This window comes from Schistosoma haematobium, chromosome 2 (genome assembly GCF_000699445.3).
Source record: "Schistosoma haematobium chromosome 2, whole genome shotgun sequence".
Classification (NCBI taxonomy): Eukaryota; Metazoa; Platyhelminthes; class Trematoda; order Strigeidida; family Schistosomatidae; genus Schistosoma; species Schistosoma haematobium.
The window spans coordinates 29,572,512-29,591,813 of NC_067197.1; the positions used below are offsets into that span (position 1 = coordinate 29,572,512).

Sequence of the window (19,302 nt, forward strand, 5' to 3'; positions counted from 1 at the left end):
AAAAACCCAGTTTTATATTTTTGTATATTTTCTAAAATCTTGTACAGTCAACTATACATTTATTAAACCCAATAGAAAAATAGCTTGTTTTTCTAATGGTAGTAGAGATATTCACTGGTTTATGACTTTTCATCTGGCGGTAACCAATCGACAGTAACTGAGCACTGTGATCCATTAAAAAAGTACCAGTTTCCATGCGGTGCACCTTTTCGTGTTATGGCCTAAGAAATAGGAGTAAATTAGCAATACTGAAAGTCGATTTGAAAAATACTGCAAATTAGTTAAAAATGCTGGTTGGGGGGTAAGGAAGTTAATGAACATCAGGTAGATAAATGAACAATGACAATCGTCAACTCGACTATTTGTACTGCCAACAAAAACATCAATCTGTTCACCAGGATCCCTTTATACAACATAGTAGTGCGCCTCACTGTGAGACACAGTCGTTTATTAAGAGTTGCATTCATTTAAACAACGGAAATGTTTTACTCAGGGAAGATGACGTCGTGATCTTGAAACCCGTAAAACAATTTCAGATGTTTATTTACAATCAGCATTGAAATATTATGCTGTAGTGGCTGTGCTTCGATAATTAATCACCCTCGAACCGTTATCGTATAATCTTCAACGATGTTTGAAATCAGAAGGCAAAAAGAAGCAGCTACTACAGTTTATTTAGTAGATAATTCGGACCAGACAGCAGAGAGGCAAAATGAATGAGCAAGTGAACTACGATTGTAGCAGTAGCAGTAGCAGTGGTAGTAGTAGTAGTAGTTAATGGGTGCAAATGTACACATATATATATATATATATATATGTATAGGGAAATGGATGAGTCAGCGAATAGATTAAGCAGTTAATAATGAAGCTAGCAGAATGAATACATGCGTAGGCGCTAAACAATGTTCAAGCTTATGTATTTCATACAAGCATAATAATAATGATAGTACAAGTTGTTATATCATGGATGACTTTGTCCATTAAATAGGTCAACAAAAGACCTTGACTGAACTAAACTCAATTGCACGTGAGTCGCTATAATAGCTCCCCCCTGCGAACAAAGATATATGGAAAAATGTCTGTGTTTGCACAAAAAAATAGTAAACTGAATAGGGTAGTTACAATCGTTTGAAAAAAACGGTTTGTACAAAATTAAGATGAAGTTAGTGTGTGCTGTACATTTGGTTTGTGCCCGTCCGTGAGGTTATAAAAAATAATAGCAATAAATAGAAGGAATGCGGTATTGTTTTTACATTTTAAACAAAAATTATACGTGTAAGTGCAGGGGTACATAAGATATGTTGAGTTTTATAGCGTATAACATGAAATTAGTAATGCATGTGTATACAATGAAGTGGAAGTTATAATTAATATTTTAAATAGTAGAAAATTATTAATAGGAGATTGCAGCGACATAATGTTGGGGCCATCTTACTCTTCGGCCAGACCTTGTCGTTACTGGATTCTCTTTGCTTGTGTTCGTCGATGTCGTTGATGATTGGAACTGACGCTTCGATGATTCAACGGTTTTCGCAGTATCTGTATGTACTGGCTGATCGTAGGCTTCGATGAAAGCTGGTTTGACTCGGTCGATGCTAATTACATCCGTTTTCCCAGCTTTTTCTACCGTAATAGTTTTGTCGTCTCTTTTAATCACCTTAAATGGACCATCGTAGGCCGGTTGTAAGGGACGTTGCACATTATCCCTTCTGATAAACACATGGGTACTGTCACTTAGTTGTTTGGGTATGTACACACGGCGTTGATGTTGTCTCGGAAGCGTTATTCTTAGACTACTCATATGCTGCTTAAGACGCTGTACATAGTCCGCTATATCAGTTGGAACGCTTTTACCTGAGGTGAAAAACTCTCCTGGCAGACATAGTGTGGTTCCATAAACCAATTCTGCTGGACAGCATTCTATATCTTGTTTGATTGTTGATCTTAAGCTCAACATGACTAACGGTAGCTTGCTGGCCCAATCGTTATTGCTGATGACAGCTGTAAGAGAAGCTTTAAGTTGCCGATGCAATCTCTCTACCATACCATTCGACATCGGATGGTAGGATGTTGTGCGAATTCGTTTGATTCCGAGTAGTTCTGTGAGTTGCTGGAAGAGGCGACTCTCAAATTGTCCATTAAATAGGTCAACAAAAGACCTTGACTTAACTAAACTCAATTGCACGTGAGTCGCTATAATGCTAATCGGTAATCTAGTTAAATGGGGAAGTCTCTTTGTTAGACTATTATTATTCAGGAACCGACTGTTTGTTGATCTTGTCTAGTGGTCTAAAGCATAGAAAGTGTTGACCACAGGATCTATGGAACAAAGCCGATAGTTAATCTGTGATATAGTTGGATCTTCTATTTACTTAAATTCGTACACTGGTAAGCAGGATATTCTGCATTTGTATTTTTGTAACTTAATAACCCTGTATATGTAGTCGGACACTGCCGTAGCTTCTACCACTGCAATAATGCAAGATAATACTCGGTCTATTCACATGATGCCTCTTGAAGAGATCATGATTTATTGAAGATAATAACAAAGTAGCTTTTACTTACCCTGATTATTTCTTGGGACACAACACCACCAAGTACTGGATTAACAGCTGGGATTGTAGCACCAGAGCAACATCTATGCAGGGTATTAAAAAGATAGCATGCAAAATCTGAGATATAATACTGAGGCGATCTTATAAAGTGACGTTAAAAATATAAACATTATTCGAATTTTATTCCCAACATCTAATCACATCAAAATTCTCTAATGGTTCACTGAGTTTGTTTCGTAACTTAAAAAGTTTTCTCTAACCTACTAGTTTATAGTGATAAGTAGTAGTTGACCGAATTGCGAATTCCCAACGTATTGGGGGTTTTGTGTCCGACATTAATCGACGTATTATTTAGTCTTGCTCGGTACCTGAACCCCATTAATTAAATTTCACAATTTGTACACAGGTTTAATTTTGAATATTTGACCAAGAAACCCATATTTGTATCGAAGTATTGGGGTTAATAACAATAGTATACGAGGTGGGATAGTGCATGTGCACTGCTGAGGAGTCGCACAGTAGGACGGAACGGCCGACCAATACTTCCAGGTTTTCCATCGTGGTCTAGCTTTAATTGACTCATGATCTCAACTATCAAAATTATTACAGTGTTGGTGTCAAGGTTGCTAAAAATCCATGAAATATATATATATGGTCGCTTGTGCTTTTTTGACTGATTTACGAAGTGATGTGATATGGGATCGCATTTCTAGAACTTTCCAGTACAGTTTTCGTGATGGGTAAAAAATGACATGGCTCACAATTGATTACATCGCAATATCAGACGTTATACCTGCGTTTTATCTGAGAACAGTAAGATTATAACTTACTCTAAATCTTCAATGGAAAGAATTGTTTCATCTACATCCAGAATCTTTGATACCTTTTGCCATTGGGATTGTAAATATGGTAAGGTAAATGGTGCTTCTTCGATAGAGCATTGGCTTAAAACTGAAGATTAAATGATGCAAAAATTGTCGAGTATGATATAAGCAACGTAATAAATGGTTGGGAATTAAATATTAACTTTAGGGTTTGCTGTATCACACCAGAAGCGGTTAAAATTTTTTGACAAAAGGCACTTTGCATGCCGTCTTAAAATAAAAGTTTTGGTTAGATAACGAAAAAAGCGTTTGTTGTTTATTTGTTCTTTCATGTTTGTGAAAACAGCCTTGCTACATGAACATATTGAGTAGGACTTTTTTGGAGAAGGCTATAAACAATTGACTGAAACTATGTCTTTAATATTAGTGCATAAATAGAACACTGATCCTTGGCAATAATTTTGCACCGAGTTGCTGCATGCAAATATCGCGCTATCAATTTTGATGGGCCATGTTATCGGTTAGTCAGAAAACAGTTTGTCATTGTACAATGAACACATGTGTGAAATAATGTTGGACAACCATCTGATGCAAATGTTTTGGCGGCGAGGGGGGGTGAATAAGAAAATGCCCACAGTTTCCTTTTTAGAGCTTACTATATTGAATCGAATTGCAGTATCCAACTCAGTCTACTTCGAGCAAGAAATCTGTATTATTCACTGAAGAATTAACTGAAAATTCTCCACTGCATAATTTTCAGTTATAAAAGAGATCTTTTATCTAAAAGTCTAATATATCTTGTTCAGTACGAAAACAGTAGTTTCTACATGCTATTAGATACGGCAGTGTATAAAAACTATCAGTGATACCTAGTTGTACAAACAGAAGCAGGTCGAGTTCAAATACGTGACAATCTCTATTTCCATAGATGTTATGGAGCTGAGATATTGAACATATTATTTTTTAATAGTTGGGATAAATCCTGGTCATGTCATGTCTAATCATACAAGTCTGTAAAGCTTGATGACAGTGTGATAACTAAAGACGATATCTCTACGACACATTAAAATATTAACTATAAGTAATTACAAGCTACTGACAATGTACAAACAAAGGATTAGGTTGAGAAATATGGGTTAAAGCTAATGTGTTGTTATACTTTAAACAATCTAAAAGTCTAATCATAATAGAAGCACGATATTTACTAATGAATGAAGTGAGAATTTAAGCGATTTCAGTAGCTAGGATATAACTGATAATAGCGAAAGATTTAATATAGGCAATATCAATTACATGAAGACTTTTATAAAGTAGTCTTTTTAAACAAAACATACCTTGCATAAGGAAATATCCTTTGGGAATATATTTAGCATGTGATCTATTTTTTAACATGTTAGAAATAAGACATGAACTGTCTAACAGGTGACAATAGTTGAATGTCTGCAACAAAGAGGAAAACACTATGCATAAAGTATACAATGTACATCATTAACTAGGGATGTGTACAAGATTTAGACAGCTTAAATGCCACTTATTAATTACAAAACTTCTGTTTTATGCAACTGGCATGAAGTAAATAAACCTAGGAAAAAAAGTTGCTTCAATAACAGGGTATTAACAATTGTGTAAAAATTCACCACCCATAATTTTCTGTATTTAGAGCACACATGTCTACTAATCCAAGAGTTGCGTGTTTAATTCACCGAGAAGAAAAACCAAGCAATCTTTCCAGTTTTATATAGCCAACGGTACTTCAAAAATCAATCCATACATTCTTGAGAATAAAATTAAGGAGGAGAATATTGAATCGATATTTTCTTATTTTCCCAGTGATTATTGATATATCCGTGCAATTTTTATTGATTTTCCTTATTTTATTAACTGTTGTATCATATGCTAGAAGCAATAATTTTTTAAGGAGAAACTGACCTAACGGACTGAATGTTTAAGAGCGTATGGTGGTACACCGCAAGAAGGAATTTTCAGTATTAAAGTTCCATCATATCTTATTAGCCTTTCTTACTTACGAATAATTTTATTAATTTTATGGAGAAAAATACAGGGTGCATTTTGAAAACATTGATATGCAGTAACCATACAACATTTTCTTGTGCTAAAGTGATAATCATACACAATTTCTAGGGGTTGGGATTTGAATAAAAATCACACAGTTAAATTCACAGGGCATTAAATACGGAACTGTTTCGTTGGATTATCACACGTCTAGTTCTGGTTGCACTACATCTTAACCTACTTTACTTATTAATATTGATAAACATAATTTCAGATTTTGCAGGCGAAACGGTTTATACAGATATATATCAACTTTAAAATTACCTTTTTTACAAGTACCGTCTCTGTATTTGATGGTTCGCTAGCTTTATTTATCTTTTGAATTGAACCAGATGATAATTCTGACACTGATCTTTTCTTTACTACCACATCTTCACTAAAATAGTCAAGATAACAATAATTACAAACTTATTGAAATTATCATAGGAAGATAATAATAGGAGCAAAAGTGTAGTCATTTTTCAGCAACTTTTAAAAGAAACTCATTACGTAATTTCAGAACCAGTCTCCCATAGTGTTAGCGGGACATAGACTAGGTTAAAGCAAGCTCAATGCACGATTGCTTTGGTGCACGCTGATTGGCCAATTCTTATCCAATCAGCACTAGTCGATAGTTGGAGAATACTCTAGAATCTTCTCATGTAAAAACTATAAATACACTGATGTTTTCCCTATTGTGCTTCTGGCTTGCATCTTGCTTCCATCTAACCTTGTTATTTGAAATATAATCTCTTTCCTGTTCAACCGTGTTCTGATTTGGGGTCTTGTTGAGTGAATCGGTGTCCGAGAATACTAAGCAATAGGAATAGCTGAGTCATAACCGTAAGAAAGAGATTATAACACATAGGGAGCGTGGGAGAAAAGGCAGGTTAAAAAGTTATTTGCAAGGATATTAACAGATTTTCATGTAGTTCGATTCGATCAGCAAAACCTTATATTTATCGTACACTTCCAGGGATGAATCAATTAGAATCAAGGCGATATCTAAATTTTCACGAAGTGCAAATGTCACCGAATAGGTTGATGTTTGACGACATCTCTGCACGGATTCAGAATCTAGGTGACATGACTCAGAATCGATCACAATGGCGTAGGTGTCTTCCCTTAAACTATGAGATTAAAACTGCTTTATATCTTTCTTTTTAACAACTAATTCTTTATTCCTGTACTATGTCCTTATATGCAATCTTTCTTTTATATATTACCACCAATGGATTAACCACTTCTATGAATTCGGCGTTCATGTTGTTGTGCTAACGAGGTATGGCAACTTCGACCGATGCATGTGTGCCTGGTCCTACATAGCAGCTGACTGAAATGTCAGTCAGTCAGTAACAACGTAGAACTTCGTACGTACGTACATCAGTTCGGATTGCCACACCACCTTAACACAGAGATGCAGTTGTCGATTCAAATCCCGTAGTGGTAGAGGTAGCAAGAGTATAAGCAGTAATCGGGAAGATTAGGGTTTGGAGATGTTATTTAAAGAGTATAATCCAGTGAAATAAATTTGGAAAGAGGAAAAAAGGCACATGAAGAATTCAGAAGATTAGAATTTGGGAGAACACAAAGAGTGGATGCACCTGCGCCATTGCAAACGATTTTGAGCCATGTCATTCAGGATCTCTAACCATCGGTTGCTATCATCTCGTGGTCCCCAACCAGGTAGTCTACACCTACCAACATGGCTCAGTCCACTTGTCAGTGACTTCATGGATTTGTGCCATGATTTGGTCTGGCCACCCCTAGCTTTCTTCCAACCTACTCCTATACCACTGAACATCGCTCGTCGAGGCAGTCGGTCGTTGGGCATACGTAACACGTGTCCCAGCCATCTCAACTGATGAAGTTTCACTACTTCATCAATTGATTTGCCATCTTTACCTAGTACCCGTGTCCTAACAACTGCGTTACTTACTCGATGGTCCCATGATATACGAGCAATATTTCGAAGACACCTATGATCAAATACTAGTAACCTAAGCATATCCTCTACTCTTACCGGCCATGTTTCACTGCCATAAAATAGGACGGGACGAACTGCTGCGCAGTAAACACGTCCTTTGGTTGATAGACGGATATATCGCCTACGCCATAAATGACGCAAGTTGGCAAAAGCTAGTCGAGCCTTCTGTATCCGTACTGAGATTTCGTCACACACCAGACCACAAGGGCTGATGAGACTTCCAAGATAAATGAAGCGGTCGACAGGCTCAACTACTTCATTCCCTACCACTAGTTCGGGTGTCGATATAACCCAATCCTGAAGCAACATTTTGCATTTCGAGGGAGAGAATCGCATCCCGAACATGCTTGCATTGTTGCTTAGAGTGGTCAGAAGACTCTGCATTTTGTCAGCGTCTTCACCAAATAAAACTATGTCATCTGCATATTCTAAGTCAACAAGTGAACCTCCCGGTAGAAGTTCAACCCCTGGAAATTTAGATGAGGAGAGTGTTATCTCTAAAAGTACGTCGACCACAAAGTTGAACAAGAATGGGGAGAGTGGACAGCCCTGACGAACACCACTTGAGGTAATCAATTCTGATGACAGTTCACCATAAGCTCTCACTCTACCAGTTGTGTTCGAGTAGAGAGCCTTTATAAGGTTAATGTACTTCATTGGTACTCCTTTCAGTGACAAACACTGCCATAGAACCTCACGATCAACAGAGTTGAATGCCGCCTTAAGGTCGAGATATACTACGATTGTGGGGCGTCTGAATGTGTGTCTGAGTTCTAGAACCTGACGTAGTGTGAATATCTGATCTATACAACCACGTCCAGGTCGAAAACCGGCCTGGTTTTCTCTAATCTGCTCTTCACGAGCTTTGATTAGGCGTCGAAGTATTATTGAAGCTAATATTTTAGACACTATATTAGTCAAACTGATTCCTCTGTGATTGTCACAAAAGGACTTTTGTCCTTTCTTATAGACTGGCACAATCAGTGATTGAGACCAGTCAGATGGGATTACGTCCAGTTCCCAAATTCTACCTAAGACCTCGGTTAATCTCATTGCTAATACTGGACCACCATCCTTAAAAATCTCAGGAGTAAACCTGTCAGGGCCTGCTGCTCTCCCTCGTTTCAGATTTCCTATGGCTTTTTCAACTTCGTAAAGGGACGGAGGACTTACATTAACTTGCCATTCAGGTTGACTAGAGATCGTGGGAAACCGAAGTGTGTCTGAAGGCCAGTTGAACTGATCTCTAAAGTGTTCTGCCCATCGATCCAATCTCCTGGATTGAGAATGAATAATATGTCCATCTTTCTCTAAGACTGTTTCGCTAACGGTTGGGTTCCTAATTCCGGTTTCCTTAACGAGTCTGAACAATTGTCTGCTATTACCTATTGCCGCTACCTTTTCCATCTCTCTTGCTTTCGCTACCCACCACTGTTTGCGATCATTGCTTAGACTTCTTGTTAGTTTGTGCTTAAGCTGACTCCGCTCTTCATTATGTTCAAAGCCAGGTGGAATGAGTTTCCGAGCATCTATCAGTGCGATAGATGCTGCTGAGATCCAGTGTTGCTCCCTAACCTTCTGGTTTACCTTTCTAGCAGATATCACTGCTGTTTCCACAGCTTTTCGGATATCATTCCATGCTGCATCGGGGTGGGCATCACATACATGGCTGCCTAACTGTTTTCCTAGTTGTTCCTGAAATATACTCTTAGCTTGACTATCATTAAGTAGGACCCTAAGAGGTTTCCTTGCAGCGTCTTTCCTACGTCCAGTAAGACGCAGACAGATACGCGCTCGTACTAGAGCATGATCTGAATCTAAGCATGTGCTCCAGAATGAGCGACAGTCTTCTATCGAGCCCCTCCATCGGTGGCTGATAGCGATGTGATCTATTTGGGTCCAACGTTGGGACGAATTACGGGGGTCGCCATGTTAAAAGATGTTTTTCCTTATGCTTAAAGTTAGTATTTGCAAGGAACAGGTGGTTATCTGAGCATAGCTGCAACAAACGGTCGCCATTATCTGTTCTTTGAGCCACGACACCATAAGATCCACCTAGGTGTCTTTCCCTATCGCTTAGTTTACCTACTTGAGCATTAAAGTCACCGGCCACTATTGCTACATCAGAGCGCCTAGCTTTTCGGAGAAGTTCGGAAAGCTTTCTGTAAAACTCATCTTTTACATCATCTGAGCTGCGGTCAGTGGGAGAATAGGCAGAGACGACGAAGAGGCAACGACGAGTGTCCCTATCTTTCCGAGTCCTTATTGTTCCTTTCAGTCGGACAGCGCACAGACGACTGTCTACTGGGATGCACTCTAAGAGAACTAGTTCTGCTCTAGGACTCAATGCTATACCTACGCCGGCGAGGCCACGGGAAGCAGAATCAGGGCTTCCAGATACACGAAGCGTAAATCGAGTCGGTTCTTTATTTTGGCATGGTGAGGTCAAATGAATGACGCTACTCGGATCTTGTATGCGTGTTTCGGAGACGCAGCACACATCGATGGCGCGAGATTCTAAAGTCCTAGCTAAGGAAGCCTGCTGTCCTATTTGGCACAGTGTTCGGACGTTAAAAGCTCCTACGTGTAGTTTAGAGCGTGGTTTCAGGAGACCAGGAATAGCGTTCCACGTACTCGAATCGTTTGCCCTAGCGGTGCGAGGTGATAAAGAGACGTGAGGAGGGTTAGTCACGGAGATAAGAGAGGTATTAGGAGGTGTAGGAAGGATTTGAATGTGACCAACTTTGTCTCGTGTGCTGTTACGGGTATGAGGGCTGATGTCACTTCCCGGCTGCCCACACCGTGGAAGGGTATTTCTTGAGGAACCTGAAAAGGAAATTGGATTAGTGTTGGTCTTGACGACCTGGGAGCGTGACCGCAGAGCACAAGGGACAACTGCTTGAGGCCGGTCGCGCACGGCCTTTTTGCGGAAGGTTTTTGACGTGCTAGCTCCGTTCTTCAAAGGGCCTTCCGCCGGAGACGGAAATCCGTGAGGTAAGGTGAGGTGTGACATTTTTAGGGTCGACCTTTTCTAACCCCACCCCTCCGTGTGGGAAGGCAGCATCGCTGTCATGCTGGTTGTCCGAGGGAAACACCCTACTGCCGTCACACCCCTCTACAGTCAGCAGTACGACTTCGCCCTCAGACCTTGAGTTGCTGCTTTTAGTCTTACTGTTCACTAATCAACCTGCCTGGCATGGTAGAACCTACAGGAACATATGTTCCAGCCAATATAGCTCGGTTGGGTCATCACGATAGGCAAGCCCGACCACCGCGTCAAGGTAGCAGCTTCGGTCGGGTGACTGAAATGTCACCTATAATAAGCAGTACAGATACTTCGTGCACTGCTTAAAACATTTAAAGTGACAGCGAGATCTTAATTTTTACCATCACAGAGTAAAAATGATGCTGTTAAACTAATCACGTGTTCAATTCTGTCTCTATAGACTGTATACAACAGGCGAATCGATACTATCCTCAAATAATAATCCTTGATCTTGAAACAAAGCTTAATATGCTGGTATTACATTTTATGAAAAGAACCTCCTGAATTTTTGAGCAGAACTCACTCATTCATATGGCTACAGAGCATTTTCGCATTATAGCTGATATAATTTCGTAGTGAAAACCTTAACCCTCGACCTCTAGTCCTGACCCTGATCAAGGACAGAAAATATGGGTTTTTTGAAAATCAATTTGGGTCCCTATATTCTGGCTTAGGAAGGCACATAAACTATAGTCCATAAGAACGGATTTGTGAACGTTTATCTTTTGATTTACAGGCAGAGGAACTTATCAAAGACTAATAGATTCATTAATTATGTAAAATTTGAGTAAAGCCAAAATAATTGAGACATAATAAGATGAATTCACCATTTTTCGTGGTTTCTCATCAGCTGCTTACAACCATATGTATATTTAAACGTAACATTGATCTATGGTATAATATGAAACAAACAACATTGACGATGGCTTTTTCATTCACTTAATTCTCTAAACTTATACCAACTCTTCAAATCCTGTCTACTTATTATGTAACCTATCTCATCAATTTCTAATTCTAGACAACTACCACCTCAGTACTCCAAATCTTCTATATCTATTTTCAAGTGATTTGAACTATATGTAAACTATTGAAAACTTCTATAAGTATCACAATCCATCTTATCTGTTTCCAAACTTCATTTAATTACTGCCTTACCGACCCCCCTGTTTTTCGAATTCAATATATACACATAGTTGTGAGCAGCTGACGAGAAACCACGAAATATGATGAATTCATCTTATTTTGCCTCAATTTTCGCTTTGGCTTTATTCGAATTCGAAAAGGGAATCAATTGTATGTAAAATATGTTTACACTTAGCAATATTAGTGTTTTATTTTCAATAAACTATCCATCTACAAAGGCTGTTTTTTAGTTGACTAGGTACTAGCTGAAAATTTGTCGTTGTTTTAGGCTCGTTCCTATACTACACTTCTACAGACATTTTAATAATTAGTGAAATATCCTTGACATGATGAGTGAAATTCAAGTACTTCCTGACAATCCATTGTTAACAGCTAGTCTGAGCATAACCAGAGAGAGAGGAGTTTTCGTTAACCAGTTTATTAACAAATGTTCGTCTCAACCTACGTTAATAAGTGATTGATGCAATTTCTAAATTTATATAAGCTCCATAGGAATAAAAAATAATTAATAGATTTCAATTATCATTCACTAATGACGTTGATTGGGAATTAATGGAGCTCGAAATGGCACCGTTAGAAGCAAGGTATTTCATTAATGATATATAGAGAGGATTACTGAATAGAGTGAATTTGAGTAATAGTGACCACTGTAAATGAATTCAAACTCTCTATAGATAGCTATCAATTGTTTGATATAACGCAAAATAGTTGCTGTGAAACATCTGTTAGACGTTTGAGACTTGAAAGGTTTTTGTAAATTGAAGGCAGTTAATACGATAGTTATCAGGGTTCCGGCAAAATAAACGACCATTGGCTAGGCACTGATGTGACTTCAAAATAATCGAAGATTAGAAAGAAAAAATCTAGTGAGGATACACCTACATTAGCAGAATAAAAAAGTTACCTTTTTTATATAGTAATTCCTAACTTAGCTAAGAAATGTGCATTATATAACAATGAATACCACGTTTTCGTGAAATAATGTAGGAGTTTTGCGTGACGGCAATATCAAAAAGTTTCCAATCCCTAGAGTTGTTTATGATAGATATTAGTTCGTATAAATTACCTCCATGGACGGAGAGTGCGAATAGTAACAACATAAAAATTAATAGTATTCCTTTGTTATGGACGGTTTTTCAGAGTAAAAATGGCAAACATAACTTTCAGTTAGATAGTTAGGACATGTTAGTTGTACTTTTCGAGCTGTAATTAGCAATCTCAGTGGTCTACATAAACCTACTTCACGAAAAGGTACCGAAGATGTAATTACTATGACACAAATATAAACTGGCGTGATACCAGCACTGGTTTAGCAGTTCAAAGTTTAGGATCCAATCCCCGATGTATTTTTCTTTTACTTTACTTGAATGACAACCTAGCCTTCCGACTTCTTGGAAGATTTAGCTTGTGCAAACAGAACTTTCTTCTATGTAATTCCAGTTACGCCTGACAAATGACTTAGTGCCCGATGCCATGGTACGGCCGATAGTGGAAAGTCAGCTCATCCTCTCGAAATGCTCTCACATGGCCACGCGTATACAGCCACTGTCAAGGAAGTCCTACTCACTGCCTTCTCGCGAAAGGAAGGGTTACGGAATTCAAAGGACAGAAATCGAACTTCTGGTGATTTGATCGGGTTGGTGGATATGGAGAACCTTCCTAGGGGAGTTGGAAAACACTGACTCCAAATTAATGATGCGCTTGGGTTCCAGAGTCCTGGAGGAATAAATGGTATATGAACCTATTGTTGGTCTCCGTCTACCATGGGAATGCATCTCCTAATGTTGCTCCACTGCCTTGTGGATTAGACATCTGAATGAAAGGCTCAGAGAGTGGCCCTTAAGGAAACCATATGCTTCGGTTTGGGCGATCGGGTAGTATTCCAGCCCTTAAACAAATCGAATGACAAAGTGTAGCGCATATGTATTTGGTACTTTCTCGTGCCATTGTTTACGCGTTTAAATAAATGACTCATTACAGCATATAAATACTGACTCGAAATATGTAGTACTTACGACAAACATTCATGTGCGCCGAGATCTATGAACGCGAGTCCAAACAATCCAGTTACTGATGCACATATTATATATGGTCTTGTATCTAGGTCCATACTACTCACAATGCCACATATAGTTGACCATTGTTTAAAATGAACGCTTGAACATTCGGTTATAAGGATGATCAAATTATATTCTTGAAATTTATCTTTTAGATCATCTCCCAGCTCAGAAGACTGTACTTTAACCATTGGATTCAGGCTTTGAGTACGACCAATAACCGCGTCGGCACGCTAAAAAATGTATAAGTTATCGTAAAGGAAGAACGAACTGCTACTTACGTTTAGTCCAACAGAATCACGTGGTATAAGGAAGTTGTTTTCCAAATCGTCATTAGTGACTTGTTGACCATCTATAATTGTGAGGCTGGAGATACCCGCCAGAACAATATTTTTAGCTATTTCTGCAGCCAATGCATTCATACCAAGTAATAAAACTTTAGACTGTTTGAGTCGATTTTGTGATTCTATGCCCCATAGTCTTATTTGTCTGTCATACAATTCAGCTTCTTCTTCTGTTATTAAATTGTTGGAGAGATTATCGGATACCATTTTTCCAAAATTAGTTAATTGGTACAATTTCCGAACTAGACCATATAATGAATCCAGAGTACTATGAATTCTAGTATTAAAAAAGGTCAGTAAGTTTAACGTACATATTGAAACAAAAGAAAAGTAGTTGGATAAAAAAATGCTGTGAGTAGAAAACTAGTTGGCAAATACAATTATTTGGTGGTATTCTAAGTCTGAGTATAATTGCTAGAGATCTAAGATTGCTTAATCATAAGCAAAGTAGAACCTGGTCAATATGCACCAGAGTTCTCACGAATTTTATCATGCAGTCACATTTTGACAAAATTAAACGAAAGTAGTCAGAGTATCAAACACATGCATTACTAGAATTACTAACCGAGTTTACAAGGTTATGTAACAGTATATGAGTTATTGAAATCAGAGTTGACTACAAAGTAAAATTCTCCACAAAACCCATTCTGATAATAATCAACTGCTCATTAGTGACTGACTTCAAGAAAAACTCCTGGAGTTCTAGTGAGAAGCCGTTACTAGTGGAGTTCAACCGGTCTGTTGTGAGATAACAACTCACTGAAGACAATGGTGTACGGTGGCGCAACTTCGTGGATTGGTTGAAGTTAGACATTAACACCGTTGGATGCCGGCTCAGTGGTCTAAAAAGTTAGTGTTTTAGCCAAATATATTGTACATTATTCGAATTACATTCGACTTCTCAGAGTTAGGGCTCTAACCTAGATGTTTCTTTGAGGACTGAATGTGCAAATGATAGTTTTGGTATATAAAAACAGTGAAGGGTTTGAGCGCAGACGAAACATTAAAAAAAGGATTTTGTGAGCGCTTTAGATGATACTAAGGGTTATTTTGCTTCAATTAGTTTAAGAATATGCAAATAAATGATTAAATTGACCACAAATTCCAGAAGTTGACATATCTTCACACATTGACAACCAAAGTAATCCCAAAATAAGGTTGCTTAGTTTTAATAACTTCTGCCACTAAGTATTTTCTGATATTCTAAAACCTATCTAGGAGCAGGTGTGTTGGACAGCACTATACACCAAGGTAAAATTTTGGTTACATAGGAGACGCCAGTAACCACCTGAAGATGTTTCCGAAGAACTGGTAGCATTACATAACCAAAAGGTTTGGAATGTTAAAATCAAGTGTACGTTTCCAGGGAGGAAGTTAATGAGATAACTGTAGATCTAAACTCCCTAAGTTGAATGTAATGTATTATTGAAGTCACACCACAAACTACTTAAAGGTTAATGGTGGTAAAAACACGTCTAGAAGTTGTTCTAAGGCTGAGAATATCATATTAGAGAGAAAATCTAACGAGTAAACTCTGTGATGTATTTACACTTGACATAAAAAGACGTTCTCATCGGCAAGATAACTGATTACTCATAACAGTTAGGCTGCAACTACCCAATCTCACTATTATGGGGAAGCTTTGAGGGAAAATCCCGAAGTGTTATAAAATTCTAGGGAAATGTTGTGAAAAACCCAGTTTCCCCAAAACTTTAGGGATTTTCCCCAAACCTGGGGAAATGGTGTTTTTGTACCATTTTCCCAAAATTTTCTATTGCGACTTCAAAAGTTGCTTAAATCGAACAAAACTTTACCCAAAATAGGGAGACTGGGCAGTATAAATTAATTTAGCACGTGATACAGATTTACATTTGTTAAGACCTACTACACAGACTATCACGATGAAACCGCAGCCACATACACTGAAAGAATGAAAATGATGAAATGAACGAAATAGAGGACAATGCAGCTCGCCCCCAGTTTTAAACAATGATTTGATCCACACTTAATTGTGGTTAATCAGAGGAATTTCTCTGATTAACCGCTGAATTCAGTGAGATATGGAGTCATATAGGCTTGAGTTTGTATTGTTACAAATAACTATATAAGGCTAACTTCAGATTTACTTACGTGGTGAGCAAGAAATACGTCAAACTGCCAATAAATTGGAATGAAAACTATGTTACAAGCACTAGCAATACAGAAATTGATGTGTCATGCAAAAAAGCCTGTTAATAGCTGATAAATAACGACACAAAAAATCCACGACAATATGTAACGTGTGCGCGAAAATCCCTGGCTTACCCGCTAGTCCGTGCCACGTTATGAACTTAGATTTATACCAAATTCGGTAACTCAACTTTTACAACCATTTGAGTACCAAGGTCATGCGGTAGCACATTCAAATGGTTCAAATGGTTGTGGACGGAATAGAAGAAGCTTTCGCTTAACAGGCTTCCGTGTCTAGTAGCAGGGGATCACCACATCCTCCAGGTAGGAACCTAGGTATGTTAACAATAAAAGAGGAAAAGAAATTGGTAAATCATAGTGTGATGCTGTCCTTGGTCCTTAAGAATAGGTCAAGTTGCCTCTTGAAGGACTCCTGAGAAGTCGCTTGGACAAGCTCGGCCGGCAGCGAATTTCAGCTTTTGACAACTCTTAAGGAGTAGAAGTTGTGTCTATATTCCGTCTTGCTATGTTGTGTTTCCAGTGAGCGCTTCAACACTTAAAACCTGTGGAACAAACCGTCTAAAAGCATTGTCTTTCTACGTCTACTTGCTTCAATGATGGAAAATGATTCGTATTTACAAATTTTTTTAAAAAAATTCAGCAATCTGGCGTACGAAACGCGCATGTTTCAAAAAGGGCAGTGATGTTGTACTTGTTGTGATTATCCTTGATTTTGTGTAATTGCTGCATCAAAATCATTCTTGGTCTATATCAAAGTACCTTAGTTAAGGTTTGAAATCTTGCTGAAGTTTGTCTTGTGGTAGCCTTTTACTCATTGACTGACACTTGTGTTCATACTGTGATCATATTGTATTTTACATCTTACTCTAACTAAAATGGTTGGTAGTACTCACAAATGTGAACAACCAAACTGTTTGTTCCCTGTGGAGGAAGTAATGCAGAATAATGAATGCAAAAAGAGGTTCCATAAGGTGTGCATCCGTTTAAGTCCCACTGCATACAAAAGATGTTCGAAGCCTAACTCACATTAGCTTCGTATGTTTTGCTGTGCAAATAAGACGTTACTAATACAAGATGCTATGAGCCTATTGGCTTTGGCCTGTAAGAAGAACGATTGCGCATGCGCTGATAACACGAGCACTGACAGTGACGAATGTGTCAGTGTAGTACGTGCTGTTACGAGAGGCCTCAAACAACCGACTTTGACTGACGGAAAAGTGAAATCTCCGTTAACATTAACGACGAGGGTAGTACCACCTGTCACTGGTATTGGTAAACATGCACCCCTAGTGGAAACTGAAGATCTGGATAAAACTGTCGCTGCTCCAAATAGTCCTGAGGGGTGAAAAATGGACTACAGTATGCAGAAAACGAAACGAAAAGAAAGAAGCTGTAAGCAGTACGCAGGTGGTTAGCAAGTCACTGGTGGACCCCATTGTGAGTCACTAAATGCACTACCAAAATCTGATGCACTGCCAAAATCTGATAGTAAGAGAGAAGCCCATCCTGGCGTGACTGAGAAGAAGAATCTAATCTCACCGAATATTATTGTGAGCAAATTGCTGGAGTCAAACAACCCTGATCCCAAAGTTAGACACGCGCATGATTTAGAGTAGCTGGGAGAATATATTCGTAGTATCTTACCAAGTAAAAAACTGGTTAGAATAGACAAGTGGACTGAGGAAAATGTTGAACCCCGACCATGTGGACTCCTTAACGTAATCCTAGGGTCGGAGAAGCAACGGGATCTCCTGTTAAGTAGCGCTCGTTGTCACAACAACTACTATATACGGTTAGACCTTATATGTCTCTGGAAGAGAAAATAAAAAGGAAGGAAGTATTAGCTGAACCAGAAACCCGTCGGCAAAACGATGAAGAAAATCTCCGGCTAGTGTATTTTCGGATACTCAGGTCTTGGAAGCGAATGCTACCAAGGACTGTGTGCATAGGCCGTTCTACTTGGGAGTTTTTTATGTCAATGCTCGTAGTCTAAGAAATAGGTTCTATGAACTAAAAGCATTAGTGGGCAGATTAAGGCCACTCATTGTAGCAGTGACAGAAACTTGGTTAGTCCAAGACTTATACATTACTCCAGAATTATTCAGATAACATTATTTAGGGAGTGATAGACATGGATGTAGAAAAGGAGGTGGCGTCCTGTTATATATAGCCAATAATATAAACATCCGCTTCTCTGCTAGAGAATCCCATGATAGCGGTACTTGTGAAGTCATTAGCTGTAAATTGGCTATCTGATTTAGTACATTTATGCTCGGTGTCATCTATCGCAGCCCAATCTGGTTGAAAAAGGTGGAGAGGTGGTCAGTGTATGACATGGTGTCGTGGCATGAAAGAAAGATGTGAAGGGCTGGCTTCCGTTGGACCTTCACGACTTCATGGCTGGGGTCCGAGAGATGGTGCAACACAGTGGCTAGAGATGTTACAAGATATGGCTCAGTACAGAAACCAGTGGAGAACTTGTTGTAACCTTATTTTACTTTCTGTATAAAAGCTGACAAATAACGACACAAAAAATCCGCGACAATATGAAACACGTACGCGAAAACAGTTTTATTTTGGAAAGGACAGGAGGCCTGATGGCCTGTGTTAGTTCTAGTAATGGTGGTCCCTTAGTTGATCCAAATTTCTTTTGAGAGTAGACGGATGGAGCCTCAAATACGTGCTGAGGTAATGAATTACACTCGTTGGTGATTCGATGAGAAAGTCGATAGTCAGCTGACAAGTAATCTGTCCTGGGCTTGCGAACGTTTTTGGAGTGTCCTCATAAATTCTCTGTTTTGCAAAGACTTAAAAAATGAGGGCATGTCAGGTGCAAATTTATTACTAAGTAAATTGAAAACTGCAATCAAGTCGCCCCTAGTTCTTCGTTATGACAACGCGAATAGGTTTGACTTTGCCAGTCGAGCATCATACGGGAGCTTCGCCATCCATGAATCAGCTCAGTTGCTGTTCTCTAAACCTTTTCCGAAAGTCCACTGTCTTTTGTCAAGCAGGGGCTAACCGCTTGTATGCAGTACTCAAGTTTAGGACGTACGAACTCTGTATACAAAAGTCAAAAACGTCTTAGCGTTGACATGACTAAA

At 38.6% G+C, this 19,302-nt stretch overlaps 1 protein-coding gene across 1 annotated transcript; it reads right to left on the minus strand.

The window, feature by feature from the left end:
* Nucleotides 1–10: 10 nt before the first annotated feature.
* Nucleotides 11–16,419, minus strand: SAE1 (SUMO-activating enzyme subunit 1). The gene is made up of 8 exons (XM_035731990.2): nt 16,139–16,419; nt 13,946–14,285; nt 13,623–13,897; nt 5,717–5,828; nt 4,714–4,819; nt 3,386–3,506; nt 2,566–2,638; nt 11–221 (listed from the first exon to the last, which is right to left on the minus strand). The coding sequence occupies exons 2-8, from the start codon at nt 14,213–14,215 to the stop codon at nt 120–122; spliced, it is 1,059 nt and encodes a 352-aa protein (XP_035589461.2). The 5' UTR covers nt 14,216–14,285; nt 16,139–16,419; the 3' UTR covers nt 11–119.
* Between the last annotated feature and the right edge of the window lie 2,883 nt (nt 16,420–19,302).